This window comes from Phyllobates terribilis, unplaced genomic scaffold (assembly GCF_046119375.1).
Source record: "Phyllobates terribilis strain yellow unplaced genomic scaffold, ASM4611937v1 Scaffold_2__4_contigs__length_985480577, whole genome shotgun sequence".
Lineage (NCBI taxonomy): Eukaryota > Metazoa > Chordata > Amphibia > Anura > Dendrobatidae > Phyllobates > Phyllobates terribilis.
In genome coordinates this window covers 785565968-785583243 of record NW_027362762.1, presented here as the reverse complement: position 1 = coordinate 785583243, position 17276 = coordinate 785565968, and the positions used below count along the sequence as shown (strand labels likewise).

General features: G+C 41.2%; 1 protein-coding gene across 1 annotated transcript in view; it reads left to right on the top strand.

Annotated features, from left to right (window-relative positions):
• Window positions 1-17276, top strand: part of IL1RAPL1 (interleukin 1 receptor accessory protein like 1) — a 2084623-nt gene that overhangs the window by 1294049 nt on the left and 773298 nt on the right. Inside the window, exon 5 of the mRNA XM_073667404.1 lies at window positions 2961-3114. Within this exon, the coding sequence (XP_073523505.1) occupies window positions 2961-3114 (154 nt within the window). The remainder of the gene's footprint in view (window positions 1-2960; window positions 3115-17276) is intronic.

The window sequence follows — 17276 nt, the reverse complement described above, 5'->3', positions numbered from 1 at the left end:
ATTTTTTTTCACCTAATGAATTTGTAGATGATCGATGCATATACATATATTTATCTAAATATTTGTTAGTTGGAGAAATCAAGTGAGCACATCAAATTGTAATTGTAATCCAAATATTGCTCAAAATTCTACTATAGATTCTAAAAATTGGTGGTCCCATTAGGAGGCACCTTGTCAATGTACAAGAACAGGGAGCTGATCTGGTGGACTCTCCTGTCTATCCATGCATAACATGGAAGGCATTTCATGTGAATAGCTAGCATGTAAAGCTATGCATTTTTTAAATTTTATTTGGGGGATCTATTACTTGCTTTAGCTTCCTTCTGGGACCTTTTTTGAAATGGGGTTGCTTTTATTATTTGGCATAAATGAAATAAAACCTTGGAAGAATGAGATATAGAAAATCTCCCATTCTGTAAGAAGGATTTTTAGCAAAAGGAAAGGTGACATATTGATACACATTAGGACATTATGTCAATTAAGTGATTTATTGTGTTAAAAAAAACAGATAGACCTAATTATGATCTCCTTCATTATACAAATGTAATAGCTGCATGTATAATTATCATGATTAGCTTTGACAGGAGACTCCTGTCCTCCACAAGGAGAGCTTATCTAGAACAGACAATCAGACAGTAAGTTATGGACCCTTTATGAGTTACATATTGATCCCCAGTGGTTGAAGTAGATAAAATATGTCACCAGAGCCTAAATCACACTGAAAATATGCAGCTGCCCACATGTGATTTATAGAGAATGAAACAGCAAGAACAAATGACAGGTAAGGGAATGACATTTGGAATTCCATAATAGAACACACGGGAACTTTTTAGTTTTCATCATTTTCCTCTAATTGACCATTCATAAAGTGTGAAAGGAAAAGGAGGACAACCTGGTTTAGTTCAGTAGCTGTGCTATATTAAAAAATAAACATGTGACATTGTGTGGAATATAATATACACTTTATTATAATTTTCAAGTCATATGTGGCTTGAAGGAGTGGGACTATGAACAATTTATAGAGCTGTATCTTCATTAATCCCAGAGACAATAAATGGAGATAAAGCAAAACTGTGTTACCAATGCTCCATTCACATATGGGACAAAGGTACTCCAATTTTATGCTTTATACTGGTCCCAAGTGACCATACATTTTTCATTTACCTTGTTGATAGGTAAAAAATGTTGTTCATGGTCCAACATTTTAAATTTGGCTGACATGATGGCTTCATTTGGATTGGCCAATCTTGAATTATAAATAAGAAAATATTGTATATTTGTAAGTTAATGGGTGATTGTTTACTGACTTGTTTACATAGACCAACAAGTCCTTGCAAGAGAAAAAATAGAGTAGCACTCATCAGTAAATGTAAAAAAACACTGCTTTATTTTTGATCCATAGTAAAAACAGACGGGCAGGGGATCATGTGATACACTGTTAGGACAACGGCCATTTTGCGCTCTGGCTCTTCAACGGGTCCCGTTGAAGCGCCGGAGCACAAAATGGCCGTCGTTCTAACAGTGTATCACATGATCTCCTGCCCATCTGTTTTTACTATGGATCAAAAATAAAGGAGTGTTTTTGTACATTTACTGTTGAGTGCTACTCTATTTTTTCTCTTGCAAGGACTTTACCATAGACTCTCTTCATTGTAGCACCCGGTTAAAAACGGGAGGAGGTTTATATACTGGTATGCGGCAAGGGCACTGAATGGTGCAGAGGTGCCAGTATTTTTCTGCTCTTAGACTAGACTAACAAGTACGTATGGGAACAAAATGATCATCAGTGCGATGGTTCTGTCCCCATACAGCATCATGATATTGGCAGCACATTCACCATTTACATAGGGCGATGTGCTGCCAATAACAATGATGTTTATTGTACATCATCAGCAGAAAGAAGAAAGGTGGCACTCACCATAGGTATGCAGGAACCACTGTCTTTATTGGAGTGAAGACATACAGGAGAGGCGGTTAGAGGAGGAGGAGTTCAGGGGAGCGAGAAGGACTTGTTCACAATGATGTTTATGTTGGAATGAACTAAGTCACCTGACTGAGAGTTTTGCTTTTGTATAGGGTGATCACCAGTATGCTTACATGGGCGGATAATCGGGAACCAGTGTTTTTATAGATACTTTTTCATCTATTCTCAGCCTACCTTAATGCACCTTTAGCTCTTGATAATCTGTACCTACAGGCTTCTGAGATGTATCTGCAATTCTGGAAATTGTAAATTAAAGAAGCACTCTTCCCATCAAAGTTTTTATCCTCTTAATATATTGCAATCATCATATTATATAGCACTGCATACTCACAATTACTCATTTTGTCTTTCAATACTAGTTAATTCATTTATTTTCTTTGCACTATGTAGAAACAGGAAGGCTCTTGTTCCTGTATTTCTCATTCCCCTCTGCCACTGAATTTTACAGTGACTGATGAGTCATACAGGGATTGACCTCCTTTTTCTACATACAACTTTGAAGGATTCAGCTAGTCAGTTTTTAATCATTCATAGACCTAATGGAAAACCAATAAATTATCTGGGTAGAAAAGCAAAATGAGCAATTGTAAATACACAGTGCTATTTAGATGGGAGTGCTTATTTAAAAATAAGCAAATTGTTCACTTGATCCCATTTTTTTTCATCGTGGTGGGAGGCAATTACACAGTTTAATAAGATGCATCGGATAATATCAGAAGCATTTTTCATGCTGGCTTCTTCTAATATTCATTACATAGTCAAAAATAACAATTAACAGCAACAACAACACAAAAAACAAATTGTTTTGAAAATTAAAATGTATTAATTTATATAGCATTGAGAGAAAATTTGAATTGTGATGTTGACTTTATGCAGCATGTTTAGTGAGCGATGACTCTTGAAATGTACTGAAAAGTGCTGAAAGTGATATCAGAACAGATCAATTCTATTAATGCACAATGTTATATTTTATTAGGAATGCAAAGCAAAGACCTGGAGGCCCAGTATAATAATGAAAAGGGACACTCTAGTTATCAGGGAAGTAAGAGAAGACGACATAGGGAATTATACCTGCGAACTGAAGTATGGAAGTTTTTTAGTAAGAAGAACGACCGAATTAACAGTCACAGGTAATTGCAATACATTTTCATTTTTATTATGAAAGCTTTATCTATTTTATTGCTGTTTTTACAGACTTGTATTATTTTTTCTTTTAACTTGGTTGATAAAAATTGCATAGCAAATGTATCAGGTGAGCACTCTTTGTGAAGCTTAATTAGTGACTGGTGCACTACTATGCTTAAAAGACAACCCACACCTGTTTTTGTATATTTCTCCAACATTTTGTAGATCCTTGAAAGAATGTGTTTCAAAATTTTGTTAAAATGGTATTTACAGTTCTGCTACTGACTCCGTAACCATCTAGAAATTTACATATGGAAGTGAGAGATGTTCTAAGAATAACAGGCAGTATAGGAGGATTGTAGGAGAGGCTTCCAACATGATACTGTTGCCTTCACTCTAATGGGAACGCTACCCATGTTATTTCAAAATGAAACCTTTCAATATATATGCCTGTTTATTATTTTATTTTATTCTATCTTGGTGTGGATAAATATGAAAATTATGTTTTTACTTTTTCTCTATTTCAAGATTGAAATCTGATATTTTTAAGTAATTGATGACTCCTGGTAGTCTCTTGTCACCAACGGGTCATAGTTTAAATTTAGAGCCACTGTATAATGTTACTGTGATTCTACAAATAAACTGTTATTTTATCACTCTAGAGTAAATGAATTTTGAAGATATTAAAAATTGGACTCTGATATTATGTAGATTGGATGTTCTCGCTTATACATTGTTAGTTATGGTGAATGTAGATGCACATTCTCGCTGAACATCGTCAGTATTTAGGAAAGTTCATGATTTGGGTTCCGTGACTATTTTCTGCTTCATTTTTTTACCTATGTTATATTAGATGAATAATATACAGAAAATGCTTCCCTTGATTATATTGGCAGACATGATTTCTGAATATACACCTATCAGCCATAAGCACTGACAGCTGAAGTGATTATCTGTCGAGGGGTGGATTATATTAAGTAGCGAGAGAACAAGAAATTTATGAAGTTGATGTGTTAGAAGTGGAAAAAATGGGCATGCATAAATAGCTGATTGACTTTGACAGTGTCCAAATTGTGATGGCCAGATGACTAAACTGGCATGGCAGAATGAGGAGGATATGCACAATATCAGGCAGTTGGTTTTAATGTTAATGCTGATCAGTGTATGCTGATATTTGTCATATTTCAATGTTTTACACAGAACCTCTTTGATAAATTATGTACATTGATTTTAGGGAACTTGGCTATAGAAGAGAAGATATTTTTTTATTTAGGTGTTGCACATGATCAAAACATAATTTAATAGTTTTTTTTACAAAAATTTGTCCAAAATGATTTTCATAATTCCCTTACCGTGGATTTGGCAAAATGGATGCTACTGGACATAATTTTTCTAAACCAAAAAGTTAAGAAAAAAAATTCATATTCACTTCACCGCTCATCTTTCCAGCCACTCCACTACTCACTATCACCCACCCAGTACTCGCAAGTGGAATCTTCCGGTATCTCAAGCTCTGCCAGAATTTAAAGGTTTCATGGGCCAGGAGGATGTGCATGCACGCTGGAAGATCACAATGAGCGCTTTGACGGAAAGACGTCGTGACCTCCAAAATGCTTGCACAGAACCTTCAGGGCCTCATGAAAGCTGAAAGTCCAGCACAACATTAGAGGCCTGTAGAATCCAGCTCGAGCAGTGGGGGATCAAAAGATGCAATAAGGACTGGACAGGTGTTGGTGCATAGTAGAGAAGCCGAAGAGGTGAGCTGTAAGATGAGTGTAAGGTTTTCTTAATTTTTCTTACATATTTTGCTTAATATGCTTTTGGGTCCGTACAGTTTTGTCTGATCCACACATCTCTATAATCATGTACTGTTAAGGTTCAAGATAAATTCCAGACAATCATGAAGAAGGAATATATTCAGTTATAATTCTAATTTTAAGGCCTATATCCAGGAGAAAAAAACAAAGAAAACAAACATTAAACTTGATAAGGCTTCCAGGATAACCAAGATTAACGTCCAAGTATTTGTATTATTTTAGAGGCATAGTTAGAGTGGCTTGCGAAAGTATTCACCCACGTTGGCATTTTTTGTGTTTTGCTACCTCACAACCTGGAATTTCACTGTTCATTTTTGAGGTTTTGCATCAGTTCATGTAAAGAACATGCCTATAACTGTGACCATTTAGTTTTCTTTTTATTGTGAAGCAAACAGCAAAAAAGACAAAATAACTGAAAACTTCAGTATGCATAACTATTCAGCCCCCTAAAGTCAGTACTTTGTAGAGCCTCCTTTGCTGCAATTACAGCTAGAAGTCACTTTAGATAATTCTCCATAAGCTTTCCACATCTTGCCACTGGGATTTTTGCCCATTCCTCAAGACAAAACTGCTCCAACTCCTTCAAATTAAATGGTTTCCTTTGGTGGACAACAATCATCATGTCTCACCACAGATTCTCAATTAGATTAAGGTCTGGGCTTTGACTAGGTCACTCCAAAATATTAACATTTTTCCTCTTAAACTCTTAAACTACTTGAGAATTGTTTTAGCAGTATGCTTTGGGTCATTGTCTTGTTAAAAGGTGAACCTCCGCCCCAGTCTCAAATCACTGACAGACCAAAACAGGTTTTCCTGAAAAATATCCCTGTGTTTCGTACCATCCAACTTCCCCCTCAACTCAGACCATTTTCCCAGTCCCTGCTGTTGGTGGTGTTCCTGGGGTGATAATAATAATAATAATTTTTTATTTATATAGCGCCACCATAATCCGCAGTGCTTTACAATTAAGCGGGGACATGTACAGATAATAAATTCAATACAAGGTAAGACAGTTTAAACAGTTACATTAGGATTGAGATCCCTGCTTGCAAGCTTACAATATAAACATATAAAAGGAAATGGGGGTACACAATAGGTTAAAAGTGCTTGTTATTTCAGGTCTACAAATTGTAATAAATAGGGATTTTCATATAAGGCTGCATGATCCGGTCATCAGCCCGTATGTTTAAGTGCAATAATCAAGTATTGAGTGCAGTTATTGTGCGCATGGAGAGTGTGGAGAGAAATGAATAGTAGGGAACAGATTTTGAATAAGGAGGGAACAGGGGAAAGTTAGGTTACTGAGTTGAAGCCGTAGGTTTGTTTAAAGAGAGAGGTTTTTAAAGCACGCTTGAAGACTTGGGGGATAGGCATCAGTCGGATCATCTGAAATAGTGCATTCCAGAGAATTGGTGCAGCAAGAGCGAAGTCATCGAGATGGAGGTGCAAGGTTTGGATCATAGGGAATGTTAGTCTTAGGTCATTTGTAGAACGGAGGGCACGTGTAGGTTGATAGACAGAGGTGAGAGAGGAGATATAAGGCGGTGCAGAACTGTGGAGAGCTTTGTGAGTGTGAGCGATGAGTTTATATTGAACCCCATAGCGAATGGATAACGACTGGCACAAGATGGAGGCATTGGTGAATTGGCTGTTCAGAAATACGACCCTGGTTGCCGCATTCAGAGCAGATTGGGGAGGAGAAAGTTTGGTAAGAGGGAGACCGATCAGAAGAGAATTTCAGTAGTCCAGACAAGAGTGAATAAGAGCGACTGTAAGAGTTTTAGCAGTTTCAAAGGTGAGAAAAGGTCAGATTCTGGAGATGTTTTTAAGATGCAGGTGACAAGAGCGAGTGAGTGATCGAATATAGGGAGTAAAGGAAAGTTTAGTGTCGAATATGACCCCAAGGCAGCAGGTGTGCTGCATGGGCGTTATGGTTGAACCCTCCAAGGTAATTTCAATGTTAGGTAGAGTTAGGTTAGTCGAGGGGAGAAACACAAGAAGTTCAGTTTTGGAGAGATTCAGTTTAAGATAGAGGGAGGACATGATGTTAGAGACAGCAGACAGACATTCCTTGGTATTTTGAATTAGGGTAGGGGTGATGTCACTAGAAAAAGTGTATAATTGGGTGTCGTCAGCATAGAGATGATACTGGAACCCAAACCTGCTGATTGTTTGTCCAATAGGGGCAATGTATAGACAGAAGATGAGGGGGGCTAGGACTGAGCCCTGCAGATCCCCGATAGTAAGGGGACGAGGAGAGAAAGAGGAGCCCGTAAAACATACAGTGAAAGAGCAGTCAGAGTGGTAGGTGGAGAATCAGGAGAGAATGGTTTCCTTGAGGCCTATAGAGCAGAGCATAGTGAGGAGGAGCTGGTGATCTGGCTGAAAGATCCAGGAGAATCAGCAGGGAGCAATGACCTTTGGATTTAGCTGTTAGTAGATCATTAGAGACTTTAGTGAGGGCAGTTTCAGTGGAGTGTAAAGAGCGGAAACCAGATTGCAGAAGGTCGAGGAGAGAGTTATCTGAGATATAGCGGATTAGATGGGAGTGGGCCAAGTGTTCGAGGAGTTTCGAGATGAATGGAAGATTAGAGAGAGGTCTGTAGTTAGCAGTGCAGTTCTGGTCCAGGGATGGCTTTTTAAGTAATGCCATGTTTAAATGAGGAGGGAAAGATACCTGAAGAAAGAGAGAGGTTAAATATTTTCGTCAGGTCAGTGGTGACCACCGGTGAGAGAGACTGAAGGAGATGTGAGGGAATGGGGTCACTGTTGCAGGTTGTAGGCTGAGAAGAAGAGAGGAGCTGGGTAATTTCTTCTGTGACAGGCTCAAAGAAGGCATATGAGCTTGAAGTGCGGCAGGGAAGGGGATCCAGGCACTGGGAAGATTGGGCTGAGATGTCTTGATGGATAAGTGGCCAGATCCTCACTGCTGAGGTTGGTGATGGGGGCCTGGGCTTAGGGTTCAGGAGGGATTTTAAGTTTTAAAATGTCATTTTGGTTTGCTGGACAGTGAAGTGATGAGAGTGTTGAAGTATGATTGTTTGGCCAGATGAAGGTTAGAGTTATAGGTTTTGAGCATGAATTTATAGTGGATGAAGTCTTCTGCTAAAAGTGATTCTCTCCCTGATGCTCAGCACACCTTGAGAAATACTGGAGAAAACGTGTTTGTATCGTGTGTCAGTGCTGCCCTTGTCTGTGTCGGGTATTTCTGTGTGAAGAAAGTGCTGTTTCATCTAGGGCACTCTTCAGTGTTTCAGTGTATTTTTGCAGTGTGACAATGCTAAGTCATGACAGGAGAAGGAGGAGATGGTAGCTAAAGATTTGTGTAAATTGCCCATAAGATTCTGAGTATTAATGGTACGTGTATTCCTATAAGTGTGGTAAGAAGAAAAGAAGGTTGTGGTCCGAGAGCAGGAGAGGGGAGTAAGTAAAGTCATGCAGCGAGCAGAGATGGGAGAAGACCAGGTCCAGAGTATTCCCGTCTTCATACGTAGGAGAGTTAGTAAACTGTAAGAGGCCAAATGAGGAGGTTAGAGAAAGTAGATGAGAGGCAGATTGGGAGAGGGGATCATCGATGGGGATGTTAAAGTCTCCCATGATGAGGGTAGGGATGTCACAGGATAGAAAGTAAGGAAGCCAGGTGGCAAAGTAATCCAGGAACAGGCGGGAGTAGCCTGGAGGGCGATACCCAAGTGCCACTCACAGGGTGAAGGGTTTGAAGAGCCTGACGGTGTGGACTTCAAAGGAAGGAAACATAAGTGAAAGAACTGGGGGTATGACCTGGAAAACACATTATGATGAAAGGAGCAAACCAACACCTCCACCCTATCTGTTCTCAGGTCTGGCGGTATGTGAAAATTTCAGCCCACCAAACGAGACAGCAGCAGCGGCGGTGATGTCTGACTGCTGGATCCAGGTTTCTGTAATAGCCAGAAGGGTGATGAGCTGTGTTGGTTTGGCACCAGACATAGAGTTTACCTTGATGGTCAAAAAGTTCAATTTTGGTCTCATCTGACTACAGCACCTTTCTCCATACATTTGAGGAGTCTCCCACATGTCTTTTGGTAAACTAATAACGAGCCTTACAATTTTTGTGTGTAAGTAAAGGCTTTTTTATGCCCATCCTTCCATAAAGCTCACCTCTATAGATTTTAAGGCTTATTGTGGTCATATGGACAGATACTCCAGTCTCTGCTTGGGAACTCTGCATCTCCTTCAGGGTTACCTTTGGTCTCTGTGCTACATCTCTGATTAATGCCCACCTTGCCCAAGCTGAGATTTTTGGTGGGCGGCCCTCTCTTGGCAGGTTTCTAGTGGTACCATGTTCTTTCACACTTCAACCTCTCCATGGCAAAGACCAAAGAGCTGTCTAAGGACACCTATGACTAAATTGTAGACCTGCACAAGGCTGGGATGGGCTACAGGACAATAGGCAAGCAGCTTGGTGAGAAGGCAACAACTGTTTGCACAATTATTAGTAAAAGGAAGAAACACAAGATGGCTGTCAATCTTCCTCGGTCTGGGGCTCCATGCAAGATCTCACCTCCTGGGGTAAGGATGATTCTGAGAAAGGTCAGGAAACAGCCCTGAACTACATGGGAGAACTTAGTCATTGACCTAAAGAGAGCTGGGACCTCAGTCTCAAAACATTACTGTTAGTAACACACTAAGCCGTCGTGGATTAAAATCTTGCAGAGCACGCAAGGTCTCCCTGCTCATGTCAGCACATATCCAGGCCAATTTGAAGTTCACCAATGACTATCTGGATGATCCAGAGGAGGCATTGGAGAAGTTTGTGCAGTCAGATGAGAACAAAATAGAACTTTTTGGTATCAATTCCACTCGACATGTTTGGAAGAAGAAAGATGAGTACAACCCCAAGAACACCATTCCAACCGTGATGTATGGTAGGGAAAACATTATACTTGAGGATGCTTTTCTGCAAAGGGGACAGGGTGATTGCACCGTATTGAAGGGAGGATGGATCGAGTCATGTATCGTGAGATTTTGGCCAACAACCTCCTTCCTTCAGTAAGAGCATTGGGGATTGGTCATGGCTGGGTCTTCCAGCATGACAATGACATGAAACACACAGCCAAAGCAACTAAGGAGTGGCTCTGTAAGAAATATTTCAAGGTCCTGGATTGGCCTAGCCAGTCTCCAGACCTAAACTCAATAGAAAATCTATCTTTGGAGGGAGCTGAAACTCAGTGTTGCCCAGCGACAGCCCTGAAACCTGAAAGATCTAGAGAAGTTCTGTATGGAGGAGTGGGCCAAAATCCTTACTGCAGTGTGTGTAAACATGGTCAAGTACTTTAGGAAACATCTGACCTCTGTAATTGCAAACAAAGCTTTCTGTACCAAATATTCAGCTCTGTTTTTCTATTGTTTCAAATACTTATTTCATGCAATAAAATGCATATTTCTTAGGTAAAAATCATACAATCTGATTTTCTTTAAGAGTCAGTCCCCCACATTTGAAGTGTACAGACGATAAAAATTACAGACGTTTCCATTCTTTGTAGGTGGGAAAACTTGCAAAATCGACTCAGTCCGAGCAACGAGTCAATGTAAGTCTATGGGAAACTCGCGCATTTTTCCGGCGGCCCCCCGTCCGTCAGCAGGGGGCCTAAAAATTGCCAAAATCACTGGGAACAGTGCTCCAATGACATGAGAACAGCATGGGGAAGACCCCTGGAATAATCTCTGACTCCCAGGTCACTGCTGTCAACAATGTTGTCAGAGGTATTACGCCACTTTTACCGACTCACAATAAAACATACAAAAAGAAAACCAAAATGGATTTTCCTGGGAAAAATCTTAAGAAACATCCTTTCCAGGGTAATGACTTGTAAGTAAGGCAAAATAAATATACAAAAACAAAAATACTCCTCCACACCTTGGGCTATGTTCACACGTAGCATTTTTAATGCGTTTTTGCACTTTTGCATCACTTTCAAAGGTGAAAAATGCAATTACCGGGAAATGTCATTTTAACATTTTACAACCTTATCTGGCCATGTGGTGTGTGAGAAATCATCAGACACATACTGTTTAATTTATGAAGGAGGGACTCTGAAAGTCACAAACACTATTTTTATAGAGCCATCAGGCGGCCCTTACTATACTTAAAGGGCCATCAGTTGGCTATGCATTGTTGTTCCCATTATTAAAGAGTGGGTCTCCTATACTGTTATTGCATATGCAGTGACTGCAAGGGCTGCCAAAAATTTTGACGCACCCCAATACACTTTGAAAAGACAGAGGAGAGTCTCAGTAAAAAAAATGTTCCCATTATAAAGGAGTGGGTCTCCTATAGTGCTAATGCCCATGCAGTGACTGCAAGGGCTGCCAAAATTTGGGAAAAACCCCAATAACAATTTAAAGACACATAGAGCTGGGCATCATTAACGACATGGTCCCATTAGAAAGGAGCGGGTCTGCTATACAGTTATACAGTATGCAGTGAGTCCAACGGGTGTCAAATATTAGGAAAAACCCCACTAATAATTTTAAGACATATAGAGCTGGGCCACAGTAACGAGTACGACATGTTCCCATTATAAAGGAGAAGGTCTGCTATACAATTATAGGGTATGCAGTGAGTCCAATGGCTGCCAAAATTTAGGAAAAACCCTACTAACAATTTAAAGACACATATAGCTGGGCCACAGTTATGACATGTTCCTATTGGAAAGGATACGATCTGCTATACAGTTATAGGGTATGCAGTGAGTCCAACGGCTGCCAAAATTTAGGAAAAATGCTATTAACAATTTAAAGACACATAGAGCTGGGCCACAGTAATGACATGTTCCCATTAAAAAGGAGTGGATCTCTCATACTGTTCTTGCGTATGCAGTGACTGAAATGGCTGCCAAAAATTTGGAGGCACTCCAATGCCCTTTGCAAGAGATGTAGAGGTTGGAGGGCCTCCTGAAAAAAATGTTTACATTATTAGGAAGTGGGTCTCCCATACTGTTTGCCTATGTAGTGAATGCAACGGCCGCCAAAAATTTGGAGGAACTCCAATGTTCCTTGCAAGAGACGTAGAGTTCGGAGAGCATCCTGAAAACAATGTTCCCATTATTAGGAAGTGGGTCTCCCATACTCTTTGCCTATGCAGTGAATGCAATGGCTTCCAAAAAATTGGAGGAACTCCAATGCCCTTTGCAAGAGATGTAGATATGGTGATATGGTAGATATGGTGGTGATATGTGATTGCCCTGTGACATGCCCTGCTGTCTCCCCTGCCACACATGCTTAATGCATCGCTCCCATGGAACACACTTTGTTTCTCTCCGGCCTGCACTGATCGTAGCCCCTGTATTGGGAGCGGAGCTGTGCATATATTCGTCAGGGGAGACAGCAGGGCATGTCACAGGGCCCTGTGATGTGCCGGGGAGGGGTGGAAGATGATAATTTAGCCCAGAGGCGGGGATTTAGATGCATAACAAGCAGAAAGGAGGGGTTTGCTTGGCATCCCCCAGACGCCAAGCCTCTGGAGAAGACACTTTATAAAAGAAGATTTCTCTGGAATCAGATCACTGCTTTGTGCCATACGGGTAAGTATAGATTTACTTTTCTATCACCTGTATGGCCATAGTAGTGATCTGATATAGCCAAGGGGGTGACAGATTCCCTTTAACAGCAGACCTGTAGTTTAGTAATATTATTTTTCATAGAGACCTAGTGGGAATAGCTACGGCATTAGATTGCGTGGCAAGCAATCCCTGCATGTTCATTGGCTCTCTAAAGAGCTCCAAACATGCAGGGCAGGGACCCGAGTTCCCACCCGAGCCACCCGGAAATATTCGCCGAGCACCGTGATGCTCGGACGAGTACCGAGTAATGGCAAGCTCGTTCGCTCATCACTAATGACTATATTTTTCTTACTTCACTTCACCAACTTGTACAATTTAGTGCTTATACATCACACACAAATCATATTCCAAAATATTTAAGCACAAGTTCTAATGTAACAAAATAAGTAAAAAGCCAAGAGAGGTAAATACTTTCTGTCATGAAAGTCAGCCGCCATCTTAGGTATGATACGTCATACCTGAGGATATTCCCTATTGCCATTTCTAAACATCCCTCACACAGCTTCTACCATGTCACATTTCTGCAGCCCCTGGTAAACAGAGCAATTCGCCCCCACCTCTGGAGATCAGTCTCCAGAAACGTCTTTGATATGGTAAATAGATGGGCCAGTTTTTCTGTGTCCAAGCTGGACAGAGTCAGCTAGGCCCCAGGGGGGTAATTAACACCTTGATGTCACTGGAAACCAAAAGCAAACCATTTGTGCAAGCCTGCAATCCTTTCCATTGTCTGAAGAAACCATGTGCTTTCCTTGTGGAAAATGGCCGCCAACAGCTGCAGATACTATCCATTCATAACCACACGATACAAGTTAGGGAACCCAAATAAAATGTATCATGTGAGGAAGGTGCCCGCGGACATGATCATGGTACTTATAAATCCATGAGTGGCCTGGAAAGCTGGTTATTTAGAAGAACCATATACAAGGTCCACAGGGGAGGCATGTTTAGAGTCAATGGCTTCCCCAGAAGAGTAGGATCACGACGAGACCTCTGGTGATACGATGAGATCACCCCAGGGAAAGTTATAGGTACTTTTCTAAAATGGAGCTAAAATGAGCATTGGTAGGGGGGGCGGGTCTTAGTAAACTGACATCACCAAGAGTGGGCGTGACAGGACTTTAGTATAGCCTACAGCCAGAATCCCCCTCAGTTTGACCCAGGAGATGCTGTGAACACCTCCTGACGTCCGGTCCCGATCTCTGAGTGGGAAGAGCACCTTTGCCATGTGCTCCTGAAGCCTGGACGACTGCAACTAAGCTTGAACCTGTGGGATCGCAAATCCTCCCTTGCACCACAAGAACGGTAACTGATTTATCGTTGTTATTCCTGTGTTTTGTATGTCTAATTGTTATATCTCTTATTCTGGCCAAATACCATTGTATAGTTAATTGTATAGCCTTGTAATCTTGTGTATTCTTATAATCGATTAAATCCTAAATTAATCATGGGCTGTATCCTTTACTCTGCATATACGAATCCATTGGTCCGGAAACACTTGGCTGAAACGCTACTGGGTTGGTTCCTGACCCAATTCAAGTCTATTAACGGACTGGGCTTGTATCAAACGAGAACTGGTGGCAGCATACCATCTGGGGGATTTGAGGAAGGCTGGCAGTGACTGTCGGAGGTGTAGATATATATTTCTGGCACAGCCAGGGGAATATATATACCGCCCTCACTGCAGAGGGCCTCAAATACCCAGAGGGCTACAGGACGGCCTCTCCGGTGACCACTCACTCTAGATGCAGTACCTTGACTGACCTGAGAGGCAAGGGGGCACCAGAGAGTTGTTCCTGTATCGTGGCGTCACGGATTGGTGACGTGTAAGGGACAACACACCACCGTGTTTTCCCACGCTGGTAGCAGCTTCCTGGCACCACTTACTCTAGGTGCAGTACCTTGACTCACCTGAGAGGTAAGGGGGCGCCAGAGAGCTGCACCCACCGGCCGGCATTCATCACACTTTCACAAGCCACCGTATAAACATTTAAACTGTTTATTCACCTTTGCAGCAATTGTTTAATGTTCCAATGTATCGTTTGCAAAAAAAAAATAGACCAAGCCACTAAAGCCACTATACAAAAATATAAAAAGTCAACTTACATTTTGTGGACATAGCTTGTATGCAAACCTGTATATGTGCATAGTTTTAAACCAGAAAATACCTTGTGCATTCTAAGATTATGAGTAGATGTTCAGTAGTTAATCTCGTTTTTCAATCAATTTTGAGATGACAAAAACAGAAAGAAAACGATCCAATACAGAATCTGATCATTTTAATGTGGACACAAATGTCCTGAAATGTATGTCATTTCCCTGCAGTCTGTTTTTAGCTTGATAAAAAAATTAATTTTGTACAATTTTTTTGTTCGGCCAAGGAACGAATAGGACCTGGATTCATTTTTTTAACACTGAAGTCTATGAAAACTGGATCATAATGGATAGCTATTTGTTATGTCAAAGATTAACAGATCCATTTAAAGCACTGTGCACGACCAGACCACTAGAGTTGTTCACAGATGCAAAAAAGAAAAAAAGTGTGCATCTCCTTTTGCTTCATTTGTAATATTTTTTTTTATTCCTGGATCCATTTCTAATGAATGACATGAGCACATGTGAATAGACCCCAACATTTTAACTGCATATTAAAATTTCAAGGGCCCGAGTATATGAACGTATTTTCGGTCCGAGTGCGAGCTGACAAAATATCGGAAAGCACTCGGACCAATGTTATTTTATGGGGCCGTGCACATGTCCGATTTTTTACTCGGACCAAGCCAGTCCAAGGAAAAAAATCTCTCTAGCTTTAACCAATATTCAGATTGCATTCGGCCATGCAAGTCAGTGAGTCCATGAAAAGCATCAGACTGCACTCGAATTACATCGGAGTGCAGTCTGATTTGAGTGTACTGACAAAATGGAGACAAAATGCAGTAGATGGAGAAATTTTTTTCTCATCTGAATGGGATCACACTATGCTCACACTCTGAACACTCTTAGATTTGCATAATCGATCTAAATTTCTAGGATGACAGAATATACGCTTTTGTGCACCTAGCCAAAGGTCTTGTGCACATGGTCATATTTTCGATCTGAGTGTGAACCAACAAAACATCGAATCACACTTGGACCAATGTCATTCTATAAGTCTGTGCACCTATCAGATTTTTTCTTCAAACCGAGACGTTAAGAGGAAAAAATTGTTGCATGGCCAAATTTGATCTGATATTCGGATTGCACTCGGCCATGCAAGTCAATTAGTCCTTGCAAACCATCGAACTGCACTCAGATAGCATCTGAGTGCAGTTTGATTTCCACAAACTGACAGAATGGAGAAGATGGAGAATTTTTTTCTCCATCTTTTCTTCATCCAAGAGAATCAGCTCACACTAAGATTACACTTTGATCAAGCTCTGATCAGAGTTTGATCAGAGTTTGATTTGCATAATCGACTCAATTCTCTCGGATAAGAGATTATACACTTGTCTGCCCAAATGATATTTGCTAATCTATGTATTGGGAAATACATTTTGAAAAGAGAATATCTCGTAAGATCAGACTACTGAAAGATTTGTAGTCTTTCATGTCTGAGACTTCTCCCACACCAAGTGCCTCGGGGTAATCCTCGACTCCTCCCTCTCCTTCAAGCCCCACATCAAAGCCCTCGCCACCGCCTGCCGACTCCAACTGAGGAACATTGCCCGAATCCGCTCTTTCCTTGACCAGGACTTGGCAAAAACGCTTATCCACGCCCTCATCATCTCCCGTCTTGACTACTGCAACCCCCTGCTCACTGGCCTCACCGCTTCCTCCCTCGCACCTCTCCACACCATCCTCAACTCCGCTGCCCGACTCATCCACCTATCTCCCCGTTTCACCCCCGCCTCCCCCCTCTGCCAAGCCCTTCACTGACTCCCCATTGCCTTGAGATCACGGTTCAAAACCCTAACCCTAACAAACAAGGCCATACATAATCTGTCCCCTCCCTACATCTCCAACCTGGTTTCCTGATATGTCCCCCCGCGCGATCTTCGCTCCTCTCAAGAACTTCTCCTCTTCTCCCCTCTCATTTCCTCCTCCCACAACCGCCTACAAGACTTCTCTCGTGCATCCGCCATACTCTGGAACTCTCTCCCCCATCACATCCGACACTCCCCTACCCTGGGAACCTTCAAGAAAAACCTAAAGACCCACCTCTTCCTTCAGGCCTACAGCCCACACTGAGACCCATCCGCTTCACCATCTCACCCTCTCCTCTCCCTTTCCTCCTGTCTCCCCACCCACCCCCTATAGACTGTGAGCCCTCGTGGACAGGACCCCCTGCCCTACTGTACCAGTGCGCCTCGTTTGATGTTTCATGTTCGTGTCCCTGTCTGCCCCTACACTTGTAAAGCGCCATGGAACCTAATAGCGCTATATAAATATTTAATAATAATAATAATAATAATAATTATTAGTATTTAAGAGTTGTGTACACAAAATGACAGGCTATTGTTAATCTAGACTCACTGCAAAGTATTTTTTTGCGTTTAAGATGCATTCACACCTAAAGAAAATCAGTGGCTGCTATATGCAAGGATGTAAATGTGTTCTATATGTATAATTTTGCAGCAAATCCATGAGAAAACTGAACAAAGTACAACAAAGACAGGACTACTGAGACTGTGTAGGGCTAGATGAAAAATAAATACAGTAAATGATACACTATAAAGCACAAAACGTATAAGGTAGTCTGCATGAAAATTT